The sequence below is a fragment of the Schistocerca piceifrons genome, chromosome 11, assembly GCF_021461385.2.
Source record: "Schistocerca piceifrons isolate TAMUIC-IGC-003096 chromosome 11, iqSchPice1.1, whole genome shotgun sequence".
Lineage (NCBI taxonomy): Eukaryota > Metazoa > Arthropoda > Insecta > Orthoptera > Acrididae > Schistocerca > Schistocerca piceifrons.
The window spans coordinates 60,852,102-60,870,285 of NC_060148.1; the positions used below are offsets into that span (position 1 = coordinate 60,852,102).

An 18,184-nucleotide genomic window follows, 5' to 3' on the forward strand; every position below is an offset into this window, starting at 1 on the left:
ATTTTGCCACTCTTGCTTTTATTTAATATTCCTGAAATTACTGTTTATTTTACCATACACTTGTGCACTACCAGCTAATTTCAGTATGAAGCCATCATGTAGTTCTCTCTGTGACAAATGAAATCATAATATCTGAAACACTACGAAACAGTGGTCATGCAGGAAATGTTCTACGCAGCAAAAACTCTTAAACTGAACACTAACAGATATCTCGAAAAATTAGGAAAATTGAAAGAAGAATCCAAGGAAAAATACTATGACCTAAAGGGAGCAGTTAACCAGAATACACATTAAAATCTAATGCAGAACTGTATCTGAAAGTCACAAAGTTGTAATGAGAAAATGAAAAATAGAATTCTATGCGGGAATAAATAGCGACAGAATAACAAAACAAATCTTTTAACTTACTAAGCTATTACAGATCCAAAATAACAGTGCTGAAAGAAATAGGAGGGGATATCAAAAATGTGGTAGTCAGCTTTGACACAATAAGAAATAGAACATTTTTTAAAGTACAAATGGAAAATGCAGAGTTTCAGGACAGCATTATTTGGAAAAAGAAGTTGCACGGGTACAAGTAATGACACCAATGCCAAAATACTTAAAAAGATAAAATAAGAGGAGGAGAGGCTATATTACATTTGAAACATCTTGCAAATATGTGTGTGGTGTCACCGCCAGACACCACACTTGCTAGGTGGTAGCCTTTAAATCGGCCGCGGTCCGCTAGTATACGACGGACCCGCTTGTCGCCACTGTCAGTAACTGCAGACCGAGCGCCACCACACGGCAGGTCTAGAGAGGCTTCCTAGCACTCGCCCCAGTTGTACAGCCGACATTGCTAGGAAAGGTTCACTGAGAATTACACTCTCATTGGCCGAGACGATAGTTAGCATAGCCTTCAGCTGAGTCAATTGCTACGACCTAGCAAGGCGCCATTTATCCTTTGCTATGTATCTAATGAAGCATGTACAGTAACAAGACCAATGTTCACCAATTGTGGATTAAAGTTAAGTATTCAAGCAGCTACGTACTTTTCTTTATAGCATTCATTACGTTTCCTGTTTCAGACCTCACGCCAGCCTGCGTGAGTTTAAGCGCGTGCCTTTCGGTTACCCGTCACTGTGGACTGGCTGTCTTGTCAGTCCACAACAATATGCCTTTAAGTCTCACATTGGAAAGCACATCCAAATGCCACAACTCCATTGTAACTAATTATTTTGTTGTTTTTGTATATACAGAAAGTAGCTGCTTGAATAATCATCTTAAAGTGTAAAGCTCTGAGTCGATTAGAACTGTGTGCTGGACCAACAACTTAACCTTGGGCATTTGCCTTTCACATACAAGTGCTCTACTAACTCAGCTAACTGAGCACGACTCGTGAGCCATACTCACCCCCACAGCTCTACTTCCAGAAGTGCTGGTCACACAAGTTATGCAGGGGAACTGAGAACTTTGGTATGAAGGAGATGAGGTGCTGGCAGAAGTAAAGCTGTGAGGGTGGGGTTCGTAAGTCATACTCTGACACCTCAGTCGGTAGATCACTTGCCCGAGAAAGGCAGAGGTCCCTGGTTCGAGTTGTGGTCCAGTGCAGTTTTCATCTGGCACGAAATTTCAAATCAGTGCACACTCAGTTGTAGACTGAAAATACATTCCAAAAATCTCAATTGATTCTAATTAGAAATATTAAGATGATGTAAAACATAAATTATCTTTCAGTCTGCAATTTTTCTGAAAAATTAAGAATATACTAGGGTTTAAAACAGCTGTTCCTAATGATTTGTTTTTAACCGTATTCTTAATTTATAAGAAATACTGCTGTAGAACAGAAGACAATAGGTGAGTGTTCATTTCTACTTGCATAAACAGTTTCCTGTAACATATTTCCATTTCTTTTTGACCATTTGACTGTGTTGAAAATTAAATTCGCTCCAAAAAGGGTCTGGTGTGAGAAATAAAAGTTTATAGTACAGCTGTAGGCCGCTAGAGCCAATTTATTGGATTTAACACACGGATGCTACACAACAAGGAAAAACACTGATATTTTCATGACAAAGGGCAATGGCACAAATTCCACATTACCACACTGTCACACAAACATACGATTATTTGGAAGAAAAAACTAGTTAGGGTGACTACTTCCGACTGTCTCGGTCATCTTAAGCAGTCTTCTATGTCAGTAATATACCGATGTTATTGCTTGTTATACTGAATGTGTCAAGAAACACTACACAGTGGCCTTACACTGAAATCACTCTACACAAATCAATGATGCAATAAACAAACACTTTTTTAACTGAAAATCCAAAGGTGACAAAAAATTTTTAATCACACAAACTATGTACTTAATGCCCAAATTTGTCATCGACTATTTCAGTTGAGACTGAAGGAAATAATGATAGATGTAAAAATACTAGAAAGAAGAATGTTCTGTGCTCCTTGAAGTTAATCTACTTTGCCTCTGAAATTAGTGAAAAACACAACTGTGGAAGTGCTTCACATATCAAGATTGAAGATGTTTCTTCTTCACAACTCCTCCTCCTTGAGTAAAACCAAACAGTCAATTCTAAAGAGAAAATGAATATTTATTTAGTTATATGAAATGTGTTATGGAAGGTTCTGGCAGAATGTAAATAATTTAAGTGTAAAGATAGCAGCTCCCCGAATCATAGCATCATTCAGTTGTCGACTGGAACATGAAAAAGAATGAAAAATTAGTCTAATGACGTTTTCACTCCTTTTAATGTCCCTGCCAATTACTCAACACTTCTAGTATTCAGTGAAATGTTAATGTTACTTGTAAACTACACGCAAAATTTTCAACACTCATCACTTATGACGGCTTCCAATAATTGCTAGGCACGGCATCTGTTTCAATGTTTGGCCAAAATCATTATGAGATGCACACTTGCCAACACACAATCTGCATCACACAGTTTCCTCTGTTTGTAGAAATGTATCCGACTATAATTAGATCAGAACAATAAAGTAACTGGCAGTTATGCACAGAAGGGAAAGAACTCAGGTTTCCATTATCAAAACAACCAATACAGTTGGGGCAACAACAGCTGTAGGGTTTTACACTCAATTTATTTCCACTTGTCCACTTCTGGCTTCTGACACCACTTCTTAAAATAAGAATATCTGCACTGAGAAACATAGCACCCTACCAATCTGAATTGCAACAGTGGTGTTACGATGTCCACAGGGTGATTTGACACAACTGAACAGAACAGAACGTGTGCTCACTTGCCTTTGGTTGGCTGCTGTTGTTACAACTGCCCTTGCTGTCAATCACTGCATTATTCTGATCTATGTGTAACTCAGCCATCATCAGACACTATCCTCCATTTGGTTTCACTCAGACAGAAAGGAGGGATTTCTCACTCTGAAAGCTTCATATAATGTTCTTTTCAGTGACAATACAGTTGTAAGGCTAGATAACAGTGCGCACTTACTACAGGAAGTCAGAACTTAGCCAAACTTTTGTTGTTGCAACACACACACACACAGGTTGCTGACTAACAATCAGCCTCATTTCGCCGAGTGGCCACAGAAAGTCTACCACAGCTGGATGCTCATTTTTGGTGCACTATCCAAGTGCCAGGGCTGCCTTTACGTGTCCACTACTGCTCACCAACCGATACGGGGCAGATCCCACACCCACAGAAATCTGACGATGCACATTTGCAAATATGTGGATAATTCCAACTCTGTCACGATCGACCGTGTCGCACTTACCGCCACCTGCCACCAGCATACACTTACCGAGGTCTATACTGTCGCGAATGCTGTCCTTCACCTCCGACAGTGACGAGCGGAAGCTGTTCCACTGCTCCGTGTCAGGGAACATGTCGCTTAGCCAGCCCATGTCTGGGATGGAGTCCCTCCACTTCTCGTACGTCTGCAACACGCCACGGCAAAAGATGCTCTGTACAGACTGTAGGTGAGAAACTTCTGTGGCCGGTGGGATGTGTGCACTCCACCGATATATTTGCTTCCCAGTTCCCACAGGGACAAGGAACGTGCAACACATTTCCGCCCCCTCCCCTTCGATAATCAGTAAAGCATTAAGTGTACGATGGTGGATCAAATATGAAGGCGGCTGCATGTTACAAGTGTGTACAGCTGATGAGCTAGTGCCGGCTTCTATGCAGTAAAGGCAGGGATATCAAGCGAGCATTGTAGGCAGGTTGCATTCACAGACTGACACTTTACCACTCTTCACAATATATGAGAAATTGCTGCCCAGCAGAACTGCTTAACATCTTATCATCAAATTTCTTTACTTTATATTCATTTTACTGAATGTTGAGGTCTTTGTCTGTGGATTATATTACTTTATGAAATCTAGCACAGTACGTACCGTGTTGCCAACTAAAATGTTTGTTTATATCAGAAAACTCTGTCTATATCTAAGTTACACTTCGCTTACAGGTTCACAATTTTCGGACTTAAACAAACACATCAGTCAGCAACGTGGAGGAGGCTGTGATCATTTCGAACAATGCACAAAGCAAAAGGTGTTTATGCCACACTTACAAATGTCAAAAATATGAGCAACAACAAGCAGGACAGAAAGTAAGTGCTTCTAATGAGTTATCTCTATACACAACAGGAAACACCCTAACTGGTTCACTGACTCATTGCCCAGCCGCAAACACTAAGAACAGAAATTTGAAAAGGGTGTTGAGCTTACACTGTAAACATTGATTGTGTTTGAACTTTTCAAAATTCCATCCTTAAGAGGGCGTAAAAGGGGACAAAAGTTTTTTTTTATGTCACTATTAAGACAATATTTAAACTGTAACTACAAAAACTGGTATTTTGTTTCCTGGTCAGAGACACAAAAATACGTGTTTCAGCATTTTTGGAAATTCAATCCCTTAAGGGGTGAAACAAAGAGTTAAAGGTTTTTGAAAAATACATCATTATTAAACAATTATTAATACATTTTTAAATTACATCTACGGAAATTGGTATGTGACTTCGTGATTAGAAATAAAAAAAATAAATTTCAGTGGTAAATTCAACCCCTAAAAGAGTGAAATAGGGGGCAAAAAGTTTTACAAAAATATTTCATTATAATGAAACATCTTTAAAGTTAAATCTACAAAAATTGGCATTTGACTTCTTGGTTAAAAATAAAGAAATATGTGATGAAAGCTTCTACGGAAATACCAGTACATGAACTCAAAAAGCAAGATTAACAAAAACTTCCAACTCTAGTTTACAGAACTGCTTTTTGGTCAGAAGTACATCCAGGAAAGACCATACTTCTATGGCCTGGATTAGTGTGAGAAGTTTAGACGGTGTTGAAATTTGTGAACTAAATCAAAGAAAGCTATTTAACAGTCGCCACCACAAATCGGCTTTGCCTGAATCGCACAGAAAAAGATATGTGAGTGAAGTAGCAGGTGCTAAACCACTATATTGTAAATATAATACACACAAGTGTAGTACATAAATAAAATCCTTATTTTGCACTGGGCAGCTGCAAGATTCAAACTGTATCCAATATTTTAATAATGATGCACTAACTGAAGATTTAAATACATACAACAGCAACCAAAGGTGGACAAAAGTCTTAAATGTGTATAGGTATAAATAAAAATACATAAAAAAGTGGCTGGTTGTTGTAATTAATTAAATTTCTTGGCCATGAAGATGTACAAGCAGCAAAAATTTTACAGATATATGCACACTGCACATAAAATTAGTCAATCCCAAGAGAAATGTTAGTAATACTGCAGCACACTGCCTGTAGCCCTGATAATGGCCTCAAATCAATGAAGAAGTGTGTCCAGAAGTTTCTTTGTGTATCCCACATGCACCTGAAGAAACTCACTGATCATCAGATCCTATAGGTTTAACAAAGGCTTTTTACAGCCATCTATAGCATGTATCTGTGTTTTATGAGTGCTGGGAAGCAACAATTCAAGCCCCACCCTGGAGGATTGTGCAACATTTCAGGTTACCGTATCCTACACAGGAGTAACAGCAATTAAAAATTAAGCATACAAGAGAATGCAAAAGATAGATCATACCTAAAGATCTGTAAGACATTAGACTAGGAAGAAGGGAAGAAAAGAAGCTGTACAAACAGACAGAGAGCAGGAACGAAAAGGTGGTATGTTGCAACATTATGTCTGCGAGGATGACCATACATCATTCCGTCTCAGCAGCGTGGAGTTGCTGGCTTGCCAGGCAACTACTTTTGCCAAAAAGTAGACTTTGCACTTGCGCATTGCTACTTGCTTCCTCAACATGTGTGACAGAAAACAGATCCCACGATATCCTGCCGCTGAACAGTATTTAGTCCAGTGCACGGCCCCCTTCAGCAGTTGACTCCGAGCCAGGAATCGGACATCCGGCCCACGCCGACACCACCGTCTCTGCCGCCGGCGCTACGGACATAACCTCGGGTCACTGTGACACCGCTGACAGATCTGTCTTCGCAATACTGGATGTCGTAAAACTTGGCTCAAATTATTCTTGTGGTACAGTGACTGCAGACTGTTCCAAAGGAACTTTAACTCCATTTTTTGACAGAAGAATTAAACCTTTTGTGGAAATTGAACTCCGTGCACTGATGGCAGAACTGAAAGTTTAGTCTAACGTTGCTTTAAGACAGTCTCAGTGAGACCTCTCATTTTCATTTTGTGCTATCACCTTGTTCGTTTCTTAACTACAGCTATTATTCATTTAAGAAGAGGAACAGCGTTTCTTGATTTTGTTAATAAACTCTTTAAAGAATCTTTTACATTGTCTGTGTCTGACATTGTCAAATTCTTCAAACGGAACACTTGAAAGACAAAAATGAGATAAATTTATGTAGAAATACATACAGCTCAATTTTGAGCAGTGATGCACCACTTTGAAAACTGTTATATTAGGATTCGGCTGAGCACCAAGGAACCTCACCCTCTGTAAATAGAAGGCACTCGGAAACAGAGGGACCAGTACTAATTGCTGAAGAAGTGGAAGCAGTATTCAAGAACACGCAGAATAATATGGCCCCAGGAATGGATCTAATACAGTCATAACTCATTCAAATACAGGGAAGGAATTTATGAAACATTCCCACATAATTGTTGTTGTTGTTGTTGTTGTGGCCTTCAGTCCTGAGACTGGTTTGATGCAGCTCTCCATGCTACTCTATCCTGTGCAAGCTTCTTCATCTCCCAGTACCTACTGCAATCTACATCCTTCTGAATCTGTTTAGTGTATTCATCTATTGGTCTCCCTCTACGACTGCTTGTAATTAAGCTTTGGTTAAAAGAAAGTATCTCTGAATATGTATGAAACGCCCAATACATGAGAAAGACAACGTTATGGTGTGCTCGAACTGTAGGGGAATACGCCTATTATCTACAGAATAAAAAATGTTCTTCAACATCCTCTTTAATAGGCTTGCACCCTTTGTTAAAATGCCTTTGGGGACTATCAATGTGGAGTTCGTCGACAAAGATCTTCACAATATGACAAATACAAGAAAAAGGTACAGAATTTGGGATCGATACTTGTCGCCTCTTTATAGACTTCAGATGAGCCTATGACAGCACTGACAAATGGGCCTTGTATACAGCAATGGAAGAGTTAGAGATTCCTAATAAATTGATTGCATTAGCAAAAGTGCTATGGAAAACACCTACAGTTAAAATACAGAATATGTTATCAAGTGTTGTGACCACAAAAAATAGGTAAGACAGGGAATGAATCATCCTGCCTTCTGTTTAACATAGCCTTATCAAAAGTTGTAAGAGATGCAGGCATCAAAACAGGGGGGGATTATCCCATAAAAATCACTTCAGGTGCTGGCATACGCAGATCACAACGGCAAGAAAGCCAAGAATAATGAAAGAAGCCTTTACAGATCTTGAAAGAGCTGCTAGAAAGATGAATCGACAGATAAATGAAGGGGAAAGTAAGTATATGCCCATAACTAAGGAAGAGTATCCTAATAAGGCCTGTCCACAGAAATTTGTTCGTATAATTTTGATGCCGTATGCAGTTTCACCTATCTTTGATCATAAGTAAACTGGAAAAATAATATCAGCTCTGAAATCCAAAAATAGCGTTCGCCAACAACTGCTACTGTGGGCACATAAACCTAGTTGCTGATCAAGAAAACTAAAGTTGTGACGTATAAAGCTTTAGTGAGTCTGGTGCTAACATACGGTGCCAAAACATCGACATTAACAAAATTTGATGAAAAGCAACTTGGCATCTTTGAAAGAAAGATCTTGAGGCAAATTCTTGGGCCAGTGTAAGAAAACTTATGTCAGGAGGAGGAGGAGATTCAAGTACAAATTATATAATATATAAAATGAACAAGACATTGTCAGATACAGAGTGACTCAAAAGTTGTTAACATTTGAAAATTCAATAATTTGTGGAATAACATAGGCAGACAGGTACAAATTGAAATACATGCTGGAAAGGACGCGGGATTTCACTGAAATAAGAAAAAGGTGCCCAAAATGACCAACAGATGGTGCTTCGTGTGGTACAAAAGCAATAATTAGCATTAACAGTTGATTTTTAGCGAAGATGATGATGTTTATGACAAATGCTAAATATGAAACTTCCTGGCAGATTAAAACTGTGTGCCAGACAGAGACTCGAACTCGGGACCAGGTTCGCAGGAAAGCTTCTGTAAAGTTTGGAAGGTAGGAGACGAGGTACTGGCAGAAGTAAAGCTGTGAGGACCGTGCGCGAGTCGTGCTCGGGTTCCTCATACGGTAGAGCACTTGCCCGCGAAAGGCAAAGGTCCCGAGTTCGAGTTTCGGTCCGGCACACAGTTTTAATCTGCCAGGAAGTTTCATATCAGCACACATTCTGCTGCAGAGCGAAAATCTCATTCTGGAAATGCTAAATATGTCAGCTGTCATTCACGAGCAATATCTGTAGTCGAGGGACAATGTTGTGAACAGCACTGTACAGCATATTTGTAGGTATGGTGAGATATGGTCTTTGGATAGTGTTGTACCATCCCTTATGAGATTGGAAGATAGTGGTATACATGTGACTTCAGGTAACCTCACAACCAATAATCATATGGACTGAGGAATGGGGACCTGGGAGACCAAGCACGGCGGATGTGGCAGCTCAGCACGCAATCCTCACCAAACAATGTGCGTCAGATATCTTTCAAATGTGTAGCAATATAAGATAGAGCACCATCCTACATAACTGTCATATCTTCCGGCAGGTCTTTATCAGCCAGGCTTTAACATATCGACGTACCTCGCACCCATTGTGCTGACAGTTTGGAAAGCAGCACCCTTCTGTCTAGTGCCTTCTGTTGGCTGGTTTTTGCACATTTTTGGTTTCAATAAAACCCACACTCTTGCCAATGATGATGATGCCCTAGGCAAACTGTCTTTACAGGGATAAATGGGGTAAAGGAGGGCACAAGAAAAAGAGAAAGAGAAGAAGATAATGAAGGATGGGAAGACAGAAACTGAGGGCAACAGCCATGTGGGATGTGGTGACAGCTACAGGATCACCACAGGAGTGTGTGTGTGTGTGTGTGTGTGTGTGTGTGTGTGTGTGTGTGTGTGTGTGTGAAAAAGAGGGGGAAGGGGAAGGGGGAGGGGGAGGGGGAGGGGGAGGGGGAGAGAGAGAGAGAGAGAGAGAGAGAGAGAGTGAGAGAGAGGGGGGAGGGGGGCAGAGAAAGATGGTGCGGGGATGGGGGAGCTAGCAAAATGCAGGTATGTCTATTGTTGCATTTTACCTGCTGTCTGCTGTTCCAAACAGTCCCAGCACGATTAACATCGGATGAGTTAATGGACCAGGTGAAGTGTGATTGGGAGCGCAAATGCTTGTCAAATAAACAACATATAAGGTCTGTTCAAAAAAATTTCGGAACTCTGTCCACAAAATTTTTCTACTCTTACCTTTTACTTACTGTGCACGGCACCTTTCGAAACACTCTCCTTCACAATTGATACACTGCTGTCAATGCTTTTTCCACTTCCAGAAACAGTCTTGGTACATTCTTGCTGGATCAGCATCTGCAAATTTTCTTTTATCTCATCTATTGTTGGAAATCTTTGTCCTTTCAATGGGGTTTTCAATATAGGAAACAAAAAAAAGTCTGCAGGGGCCAGATCTGGAGAGTACAAAGGATGAAGCAGCATAGAGGCATCATTTTTTGTGCAATAGTCACGCATGACTCACAAACCGTGGGATAAACTTGGCGGCAACACAATGCGTTCCAAGATGCTGTGTCAGTATTTCGTGACACAATCCAACTGAAATGTTACATTCTTCTGCAATCTCTCGGACAGTCAGTCTTCAATTCGCACACACCGTTTCGTCAATGTTCCTTAAAAGAGTGTTGTTGGCACACTTCAAAAGGCTTCCTGAATGAAGGTCACCTTTAACTTGTGTCCGGTCATTTTTAAACTGTGTGAACCATTTGTGGCACCGAGTGCAGCTTAAGCCCTCATCACCGTAGGCTTCTTGCAGAATTTGATGTTTCTCTGTAAAGTTTTTCTCAAGTTTCACACAGAATTTAATGCGGACGAGTTGCTTCTCTAACTTGGCAAACTCGAAATTCGTAAACCGTGTGACACAATGTTTCACTCAGTACAGCAGTGAACAATAACTAACAGACATACAACAATTAAACTTTCGGCAGTTACACATTAAACACAAGCATGAGCAGGGATGCCAACTGCATTTTGCTCAAAAAACCATTGGCACATAATTACGAATGTTCTGCAATTTTGTGATGTCTGTCATCTTGGAATACTGGAATGCACACACCAAACTCATTATGAAGATGCAGAAGTGGGAATACTTGGTCACTGAGAAGGCATACATAAACATTCTACTTTTTTCTTCCTTTTTTAACAGAGAGAGAGAGAGAGAGAGAGAGAGAGAGAGAGAGAGAGAGAGAGAGAGAAGCCTGAATAACTGAGCCCAAGTCACAGTACAAAAAAATACAAAATCATCTCCAGCCTGAACTACACCATTTCAGTATGCCAGGAAGTTTTAGCAAGTATCCTGGTCAACTACGAACAATTATCCCTGCAAAAGATGATCGTGATAGAGGAAACAGGTGTGTAAGGTCAAATTAGAGGCCGTATGTATCGATTTATTTTGGAACAGATGCTACAGGAGGGCTGAGGTACAATGGTAGTGAATGCAAGGCATCTCCTGGCTGGTTGCGTGTTTACACCGTGATGCCTCCAGTTGAAGGTGGCATGGACTGCCCACAATATGCAGCCTACTGACAATGCCATTTTCGTCATCAGGACAAGTGAATTATCTTTTAATTTACCACTGAGTATCCATACGACTCATGAGTCACAAGTGTTTTAACGACTGACGTCTTCATTGATACAACCTACTTGAGCTACAGCTCATTTAAAGTCATTTCATAGCTCGGAGCAGAAGTTGCGATCTTTCATTTATCATTGCCTACAATACACAATGAGTCCAGAAGTTTTAGAAGTTCAAGCATGGCGGTAGCAAGCAGAATCTGAACTATGAGAATGAAGTAGCGAGACAAAAACTCACCAAGAAGAGACATTTAAGGTAACAGACGGCAGCTTAAAACAGTGTCAAGGTGTACTCAAGCTATATAAAGCACAATAACAGCTCACACTACAGCCATTCACAAATTTTACAATTTACCTTCCACAGGCTGCAAATTGAAGGCCTCACGGTGCCATCCGTCAGTGCCTTCGACACCTCACACCATTCGAAAAGACGCAAAACTGCAACCACATTACATGCCTCCAGTCAATTATTGTCCACTTCTGTGTGGTTTGGCCCACTGTAGGTGTGCAGCTTTATGTGCTCCTGAGAGCAATGGCCTTTAACAAGGTACTCCATTCCAAACATCCACTGTGTACTGTTCCCTTTGCAAAATATGCCAGACTACTTCAGAGATACCTACCTGCGTTCACTGACAGCAGATATTCCTGTCGGGTTACAAACCAACTGTTAGTGATGAGACACAAAACTCATTTCTAGTCCCCTGAAGTTAGGACCTCTTTCTGACCACTGTTCTTATACTGCATTACATGGTTGAAGAGACACACCATTCCTTGTAGACAAGCCAGATGATCTGCATTGATACATCAGGCAACTTTATTCAGGCACAGTGATGGGCAAATCTGAACCCAATAGGTCCTTTCTACCATTGTGCCACATCTCTACAGCGACACCACGTGCATTCCATAGAATGCTCTGGCACATACCACTTCATTCCCATGACTCAGGTCAGTCGTGGGGGTCAAAAGACTGCTACATCACTTATGGCACTCCAAAATCGACTGACACTAAAGAGTGATTAATGTTTGTCTGCTGAGCTTAGCAAGCACAATTTGGTGACTAAACACAATCACAGCATTGTGTGTTTACTTGACATAAGGAGTTCGAGGAAGGCCAGAAACAAATAGCAAATGAGAACAATTGTTATCCTCGCATATGTATAACTAATGAGAAATTTAATGCCATTTGCAATCTCCAGGAATGCAACTGATGTTTGACGGTGTCCGAAATCGCTCCGAGGTCAGCTCTCGAGCCATTGCCGTGGAGTGCCCTCCCAGTGGGTCCCTTGTGAGTTGAACATCTGCTGGTTAGTGAAAGAATCCCAGTAAAATCTGCAGTTAGAAAGAGCACGTTCTGAGTCACACAAGACCTACAGGGCACCACAAACAAGTCAAAACTAGCCAGTGAACAGCAGCAAAGTTGGGGCCACCACAGTAAAAGACAAAACACTTTATGGCATACTGCACAGTGACGAACAAAGGATATTACTGCCACCTTTTGTATGAGGTTAGATTTGCTTATTGCAGGAAAGGACATAGCAAACAAATATGACAAGTCAATCTTCTTCACAAAAGTTCACAAACCCTTACTGCAGCTATAAATTTGAAGAAATACGAGGAGTACCACTCATCCAGCCTCCTTACAGCACAGGTTTATCGCCCAGTGATTGTCATCTGTCTGGACCGTGTGAGGAGCAGTAACAGGCTTGCTCTTCCGAGACTACGCAGCCGCAAAAACTTCGAGTCCGACTGTCCAATTACACAACAGGGTCAAGAAGCTGCCCACACAGTGGACTAAGTGCACTTCTAAAATACAATGTCATGTAGGAAAGTGCCGTGGCAGTGTATCTCTACTGCTCTTAGGTTGGCAGTGTCTCTGTTTCACGTAGCCAAAGTAATGACACTTTGACATATCAACGAGAGGTGACAAAAGAGACAATTCTCGCTATTTTGACAAGTATTTGGCTTTTTTCTGAATACGTCAAAAATTATGTGGTTGTGGTTTCACTGAGAGCTAATAGCACAGTTTAAACTGATAAAAGTGAAATGAGCAGCAATCACATTTATAATCTTGGTATGGAAATGAGACACTTAAAGTAGTAAAGGAGTTTTGCTATTTGGGGAGCAAAATAACTGATGATGGTAGAAGTAGAGAGGATATCAAATGTAGACTGGCAATGGCAAGGAAAACGTTTCTGAAGAAGAGAAATTTGTTAACATCGAGTATAGATTTAAATGTCAGGAAGTCGCTTCTGAAAGTATCTGTATGGAGTGTAGCCATGTATGGAAGTGAAACACGGACGATAAATAGTTTAGACAAGAAGAGAATAGAAGCTTTTGAAATGTAGTGCTACAGAAGAATGCTGAAGATTAGATGGGTAGATCACATAACTAATGAGGAGGTATTGAATAGAATTGGGGAGAAGAGAAGTTTGTGGCACAACCTGACTAGGAGAAGGGATCGGTTGGTGGAACATTTTCTGAGGCATCAAGGAAGCACCAATATAGTATTGCAGGGCAGCGTGGAGGGTAAAAATCGTAGAGGGAGACCAAGAGATGAATACACTAAGCAGGTTCAAAAGGATGTAGGTTGCAGTAGGTACTGGGAGATGAAGAAGCTTGCACAGGATAGAGTAGCATGGAGAGCTGCATCAAACCAGTCTCAGGACTGAAGATCACAACAACAACAACATGACAAATATTTGACTTTTTCCCTAGTACACCACAAATTATGAGGTTGTGGCTAGGTTGTAATGTGACCACTAAAAAAAACCAGTCAGTGACATACTGGTATATTACTAAGCTTAGCTCACGGCCAAGGTTAGGCCACGAGCTAAGTTTTACTCACAAAAACTAAATTAATAATGTCTGTTGTCATACATATTTGACTGGTTTTTTTCAAAATATGTCAAATTTTGTGCTTATGTTGAGACCTAACGGCAAAGCGTACACTAAATATACAATCTCGGTTGTCAAAATATTTTCCCATTTCTTCCAAATGTGTTACAGTTTCGGAGGTTGTGGTATACTAAGTATACTAACACGAGACAGTGACAATACGCCTTCATTTCGTACCTTGAAAGACATTATCTCCCCTCCCCTCCCCTCCCCTTCCCACATACCTCACAGTGAGCACTAACAACACTGTTGCACAAAACATGTGAGTATGCCACTTACCTGATCTAGACTTTTATTGTATTTGGTTTTGCAGTAACAGTAAATAAAACGATTAGAAAGAGGAGTCTAGATTCTATCTGATCCACCATCACACGTTTTCACCCACAGATGTAAATATGGAGCTCATATTAGAATATTAGCTTTAAGCATCCCACTTCTAGCTGGAACTTACTAATCCAGAGGAGTGACGCATATTCCTATGTCTTCTTAGCAGTGAACAATACTCATAAATGAAAACTATAAAATGAGGTATTGCAAGTAAAAGCACAGATAATGCACGGGATAGTAATTTTATTTGCACGTCACGTCATGCCGAGCGACATCCCACGTCTTCGGGACGTGACGGCAATCGCAGAAACTTCACAAGAGAAAATACTTGCTCTGACACAAATATATGACTTCCAGAGATCACCAACCTTCTCTGAAGAGGTGCAGAAGTCACAAATGATACATACATAATTTTGACAACAGTTATTACATGGTGTAGGAAGACAAATGGAATGTTCCTTCTTTGATATTCATTCTATTTTGAGAAGCTGTGTCAGGATGTTACCACTGACAGAATCTAACTATGCCATCAGTTCAATGATCCATTAATCGCACACTTTACATTGGCCTGTCTCTGATCTGTGAAAGTCAGCTGATTTTGAGCCACTCTCCTATGTTTACACTCTTCCCAACCTATAGCTATGTTGCAGTATTATGCACTGTAGCATTAAGTAGTCATTGTGAATACAGGGAAGATCCACGGACAATGTTGTGTCCAGTGATTGTTAACATTGTAGCAATTGTTAATATTTGTTACAAAAGTGGACGAAGATTTACCTTGTTCTTCCAGTGATGCATTAACTCACTACATGTTTCCTTCTTTTATGATCTGACTGCACTTGGAGGAAGAGGTGGGACTTGTCCCAGCAGACAATTCACCATGAACCAATCACGAGCTTCCATACACGGCACTTTTCACATAGCAGCCAAGTTAAAATGTGTCATTGTTATGTGTTTAATGTCAATAAACAGGGTGTCCATAAAGTTCTGCTATAATTTCCAAAAATCGTAACTCAAAAACTACTAAACACAGAGAATCATAGTTTGTTACGAAATATTCATCAGCTTTTTTCCTTTGTGCTTTGTTGTAGGTTTGACTTGAAAGTGCGCCAACATGGCAACAGACCACAAGAAGGCGCACTGTATCATTTCTGACAAGAGAACTGCAGGATTTTTGATACTAATATGGAAAGACACCACAAGCTCAGTTATAATGTCTCCTTTACTTTCCCTCCAAGTACCACTGTCTCCACCATATCGTTGGCAGCCCAAAAATTCTGGGAGGCCTAACTTATTTTTTCCTCTCTACACACGTGTTTAAAATTTCGGTCCAAAACGTACCCTCCCCTATACAAGAGCATTAAAGTTCACTCTTGTGGTGTGCGGCAGGAAGGGTGTGAGGTGTTGGCGAGGATGAGGCAGGGGTGGGGGATCCCTACCACACGAGCCTGCATCTGATCTCCACTTATCTCTGTTTCATTTCCACTGCCTCCCTTCTCTTTTGCTCCCACTGCTACTACCTCCAACCATCTCTCTCTTTCACAGCCTGACCACCACTATCTCCTCTTTCTTTGGCGCTCACTGCTATTGTCTCCTCCATCACTCTCTCTCTTTTTCTTTCACTGTCACTTTCCCTCTCCCACCAATACTCTTGCCTCTCTTGCCTCTCTCTCTCTCTCTCTCTCTCTCTCTCTCTCTCTCTCTCTCTCACACACACACACACACACACACACACACACACACACACACACACACACACACAGAGGCACTGTCTCATATCTCTTCCACCATCACTGTCTCTCCACTAAAAGCATGAATATGTCCACACGCCAAAACTGTTGTTGGGGCACGAGGATTGTGACAGCTGGTTTATCACACTTCCACCCAAATCTTTTAAAGAGGAACATATTCGTCTTCTTGTGCTCCAACAAGGGCATTTTCCTGCTGGGTCCCTTCTTTCCCCAGGGGGCCAACTTTTGTCAATTTTTCCCATTCGTCCTACTTCCACACATTAAAAAATTTGGGCATTTTCCCAGTGCCCTATACTCAAAAGTTAAAGTTTCGCAGTCTACAGTTCAAAACCTTGAGCAACCCCTCACCACGCACGTATGTGGAGAGGAGGGAACAGTAGCTCAAGAGGAAGCAGCAGACTTTTAAGCATGAAAGAGAGAAAAAGAATGGGAATGGAAGACAGCAACAGTTGGACAGAGAGACAGGCAAAGTGTCAGAGAGGGAGACACTGCTGAGAAAGGGCAAGAGAAAGGAATGAAGTCAGTGACAGTGGGGGAGACACATAGGAGAAAGTGGCAATGGGAGAAAAATGAGACAGACATATATAGACAGTGGCAGTGAGAATGAGATGCTGAATATGAAGGCTTAACTATGAAGAAAAGGATTTACAATGTTGTGTGTTAAAAGAGCACAAATATGTTACTTTGCCGAAATTTTTTTGTGAGGATGGTGGAATGAGGACTGAGATAGATGTTTCCCACTTTTCTGTCAGAGTCTTTGACAGAGGAGCATATCTGCCTTTTTTGTGCCCCAACGGGCATTTTTCCGCCGGTTCCTCTGCATCGTACTCAAATGCATGAATGAAGAAAAGATCTCTATATAATATTTAATGTCTGGATTACAGTTACTTAAGAAATAGTAATACACTTGCTGGTTTATAGGGAACAGCATGTGTGAAGTTACAGAATTTTTCTTAGTAAAATTTGGACTGTTTCTGTCCAGAATCAGAGGTGTGAATTTTTCTGTACCCTCGCCATCCGTAAATGAGTAAACATTTTCTCTATTAATGTTATGTTTGAAGGCATGCTTCAAATAAAAGTGCAAGCCTGAATTTCTGCATATGATATCCCATGTTAATACAATAATTTGTTGTATTGTATTACTATTTGGTTGGGCTACTCTGTGGGTGGGGTGCAACAGCTAGAGTTTTCCAGCACATGCCTTTAGGTAACACTGAGTACGTTGTGGAGCTTCCAACATCACATGGACTGCTGGAGGAGAGCCTCAGAATAGGTAACATTACCTCTTCAATGGAGAACATTTGATAACACTGAATATCGAAAGAGATTTGGAAGATATCTGCAGAGTGTTCTTAGAGAGTCTTAAGAATATTTTCACACTGAAAATCTGAACGGGTACAATTCATGTAATAGATGTTACTAACTGTGGCATGTAGACTGGCAATAGCTAGGAAAGTGTTTCTAAAGAAGAGAAATTCGTTAATACCAAGTATAGATTTAAGTGTCAGGAGGTCGTTTCTGAAAGTATTTGTATGGAGTGTAGCCAAGAATAGAAGTGAAACATGGACGATAAATAGTTTGGACAAGAAGAGAATAGAAGCTTTCGAAATGTGGTGCTACACAAGAATGCTGAAGATTAGATGGGTAGATCACGTAACTAATGAGGAGGTATTGAGCAGAATTAGGGAGAAGAGAAATTTGTGGCACAACTTGACCAGAAGAAGGGATCGGTTGGTAGGACATGTTCTGAGACATCAGGGGATCACCAATTTAGTATTGGAGGGCAGCGTGGAGGGTAAAAATCGTAGAGGGAGACCAAGAAATGAATACACTAAGCAGATTCAGAAGGACGTAGGTTGCAGTTAAGTACTGAGAGATGAAGAAGCTTGCACAGGATAGAGTAGCATGGAGAGCTGC

General features: G+C 40.8%; 1 protein-coding gene across 3 annotated transcripts in view; it reads right to left on the reverse strand.

Annotated features, from left to right (window-relative positions):
* Positions 1 to 18,184, reverse strand: part of LOC124720062 (dynamin-like 120 kDa protein, mitochondrial) — a 196,435-nt gene that overhangs the window by 158,709 nt on the left and 19,542 nt on the right. For all 3 annotated transcript variants that reach the window (XM_047245331.1, XM_047245330.1, XM_047245329.1), the window contains exon 3: positions 3,769 to 3,904. In XM_047245331.1, the coding sequence (XP_047101287.1) occupies positions 3,769 to 3,904 (136 nt within the window). The remainder of the gene's footprint in view (positions 1 to 3,768; positions 3,905 to 18,184) is intronic.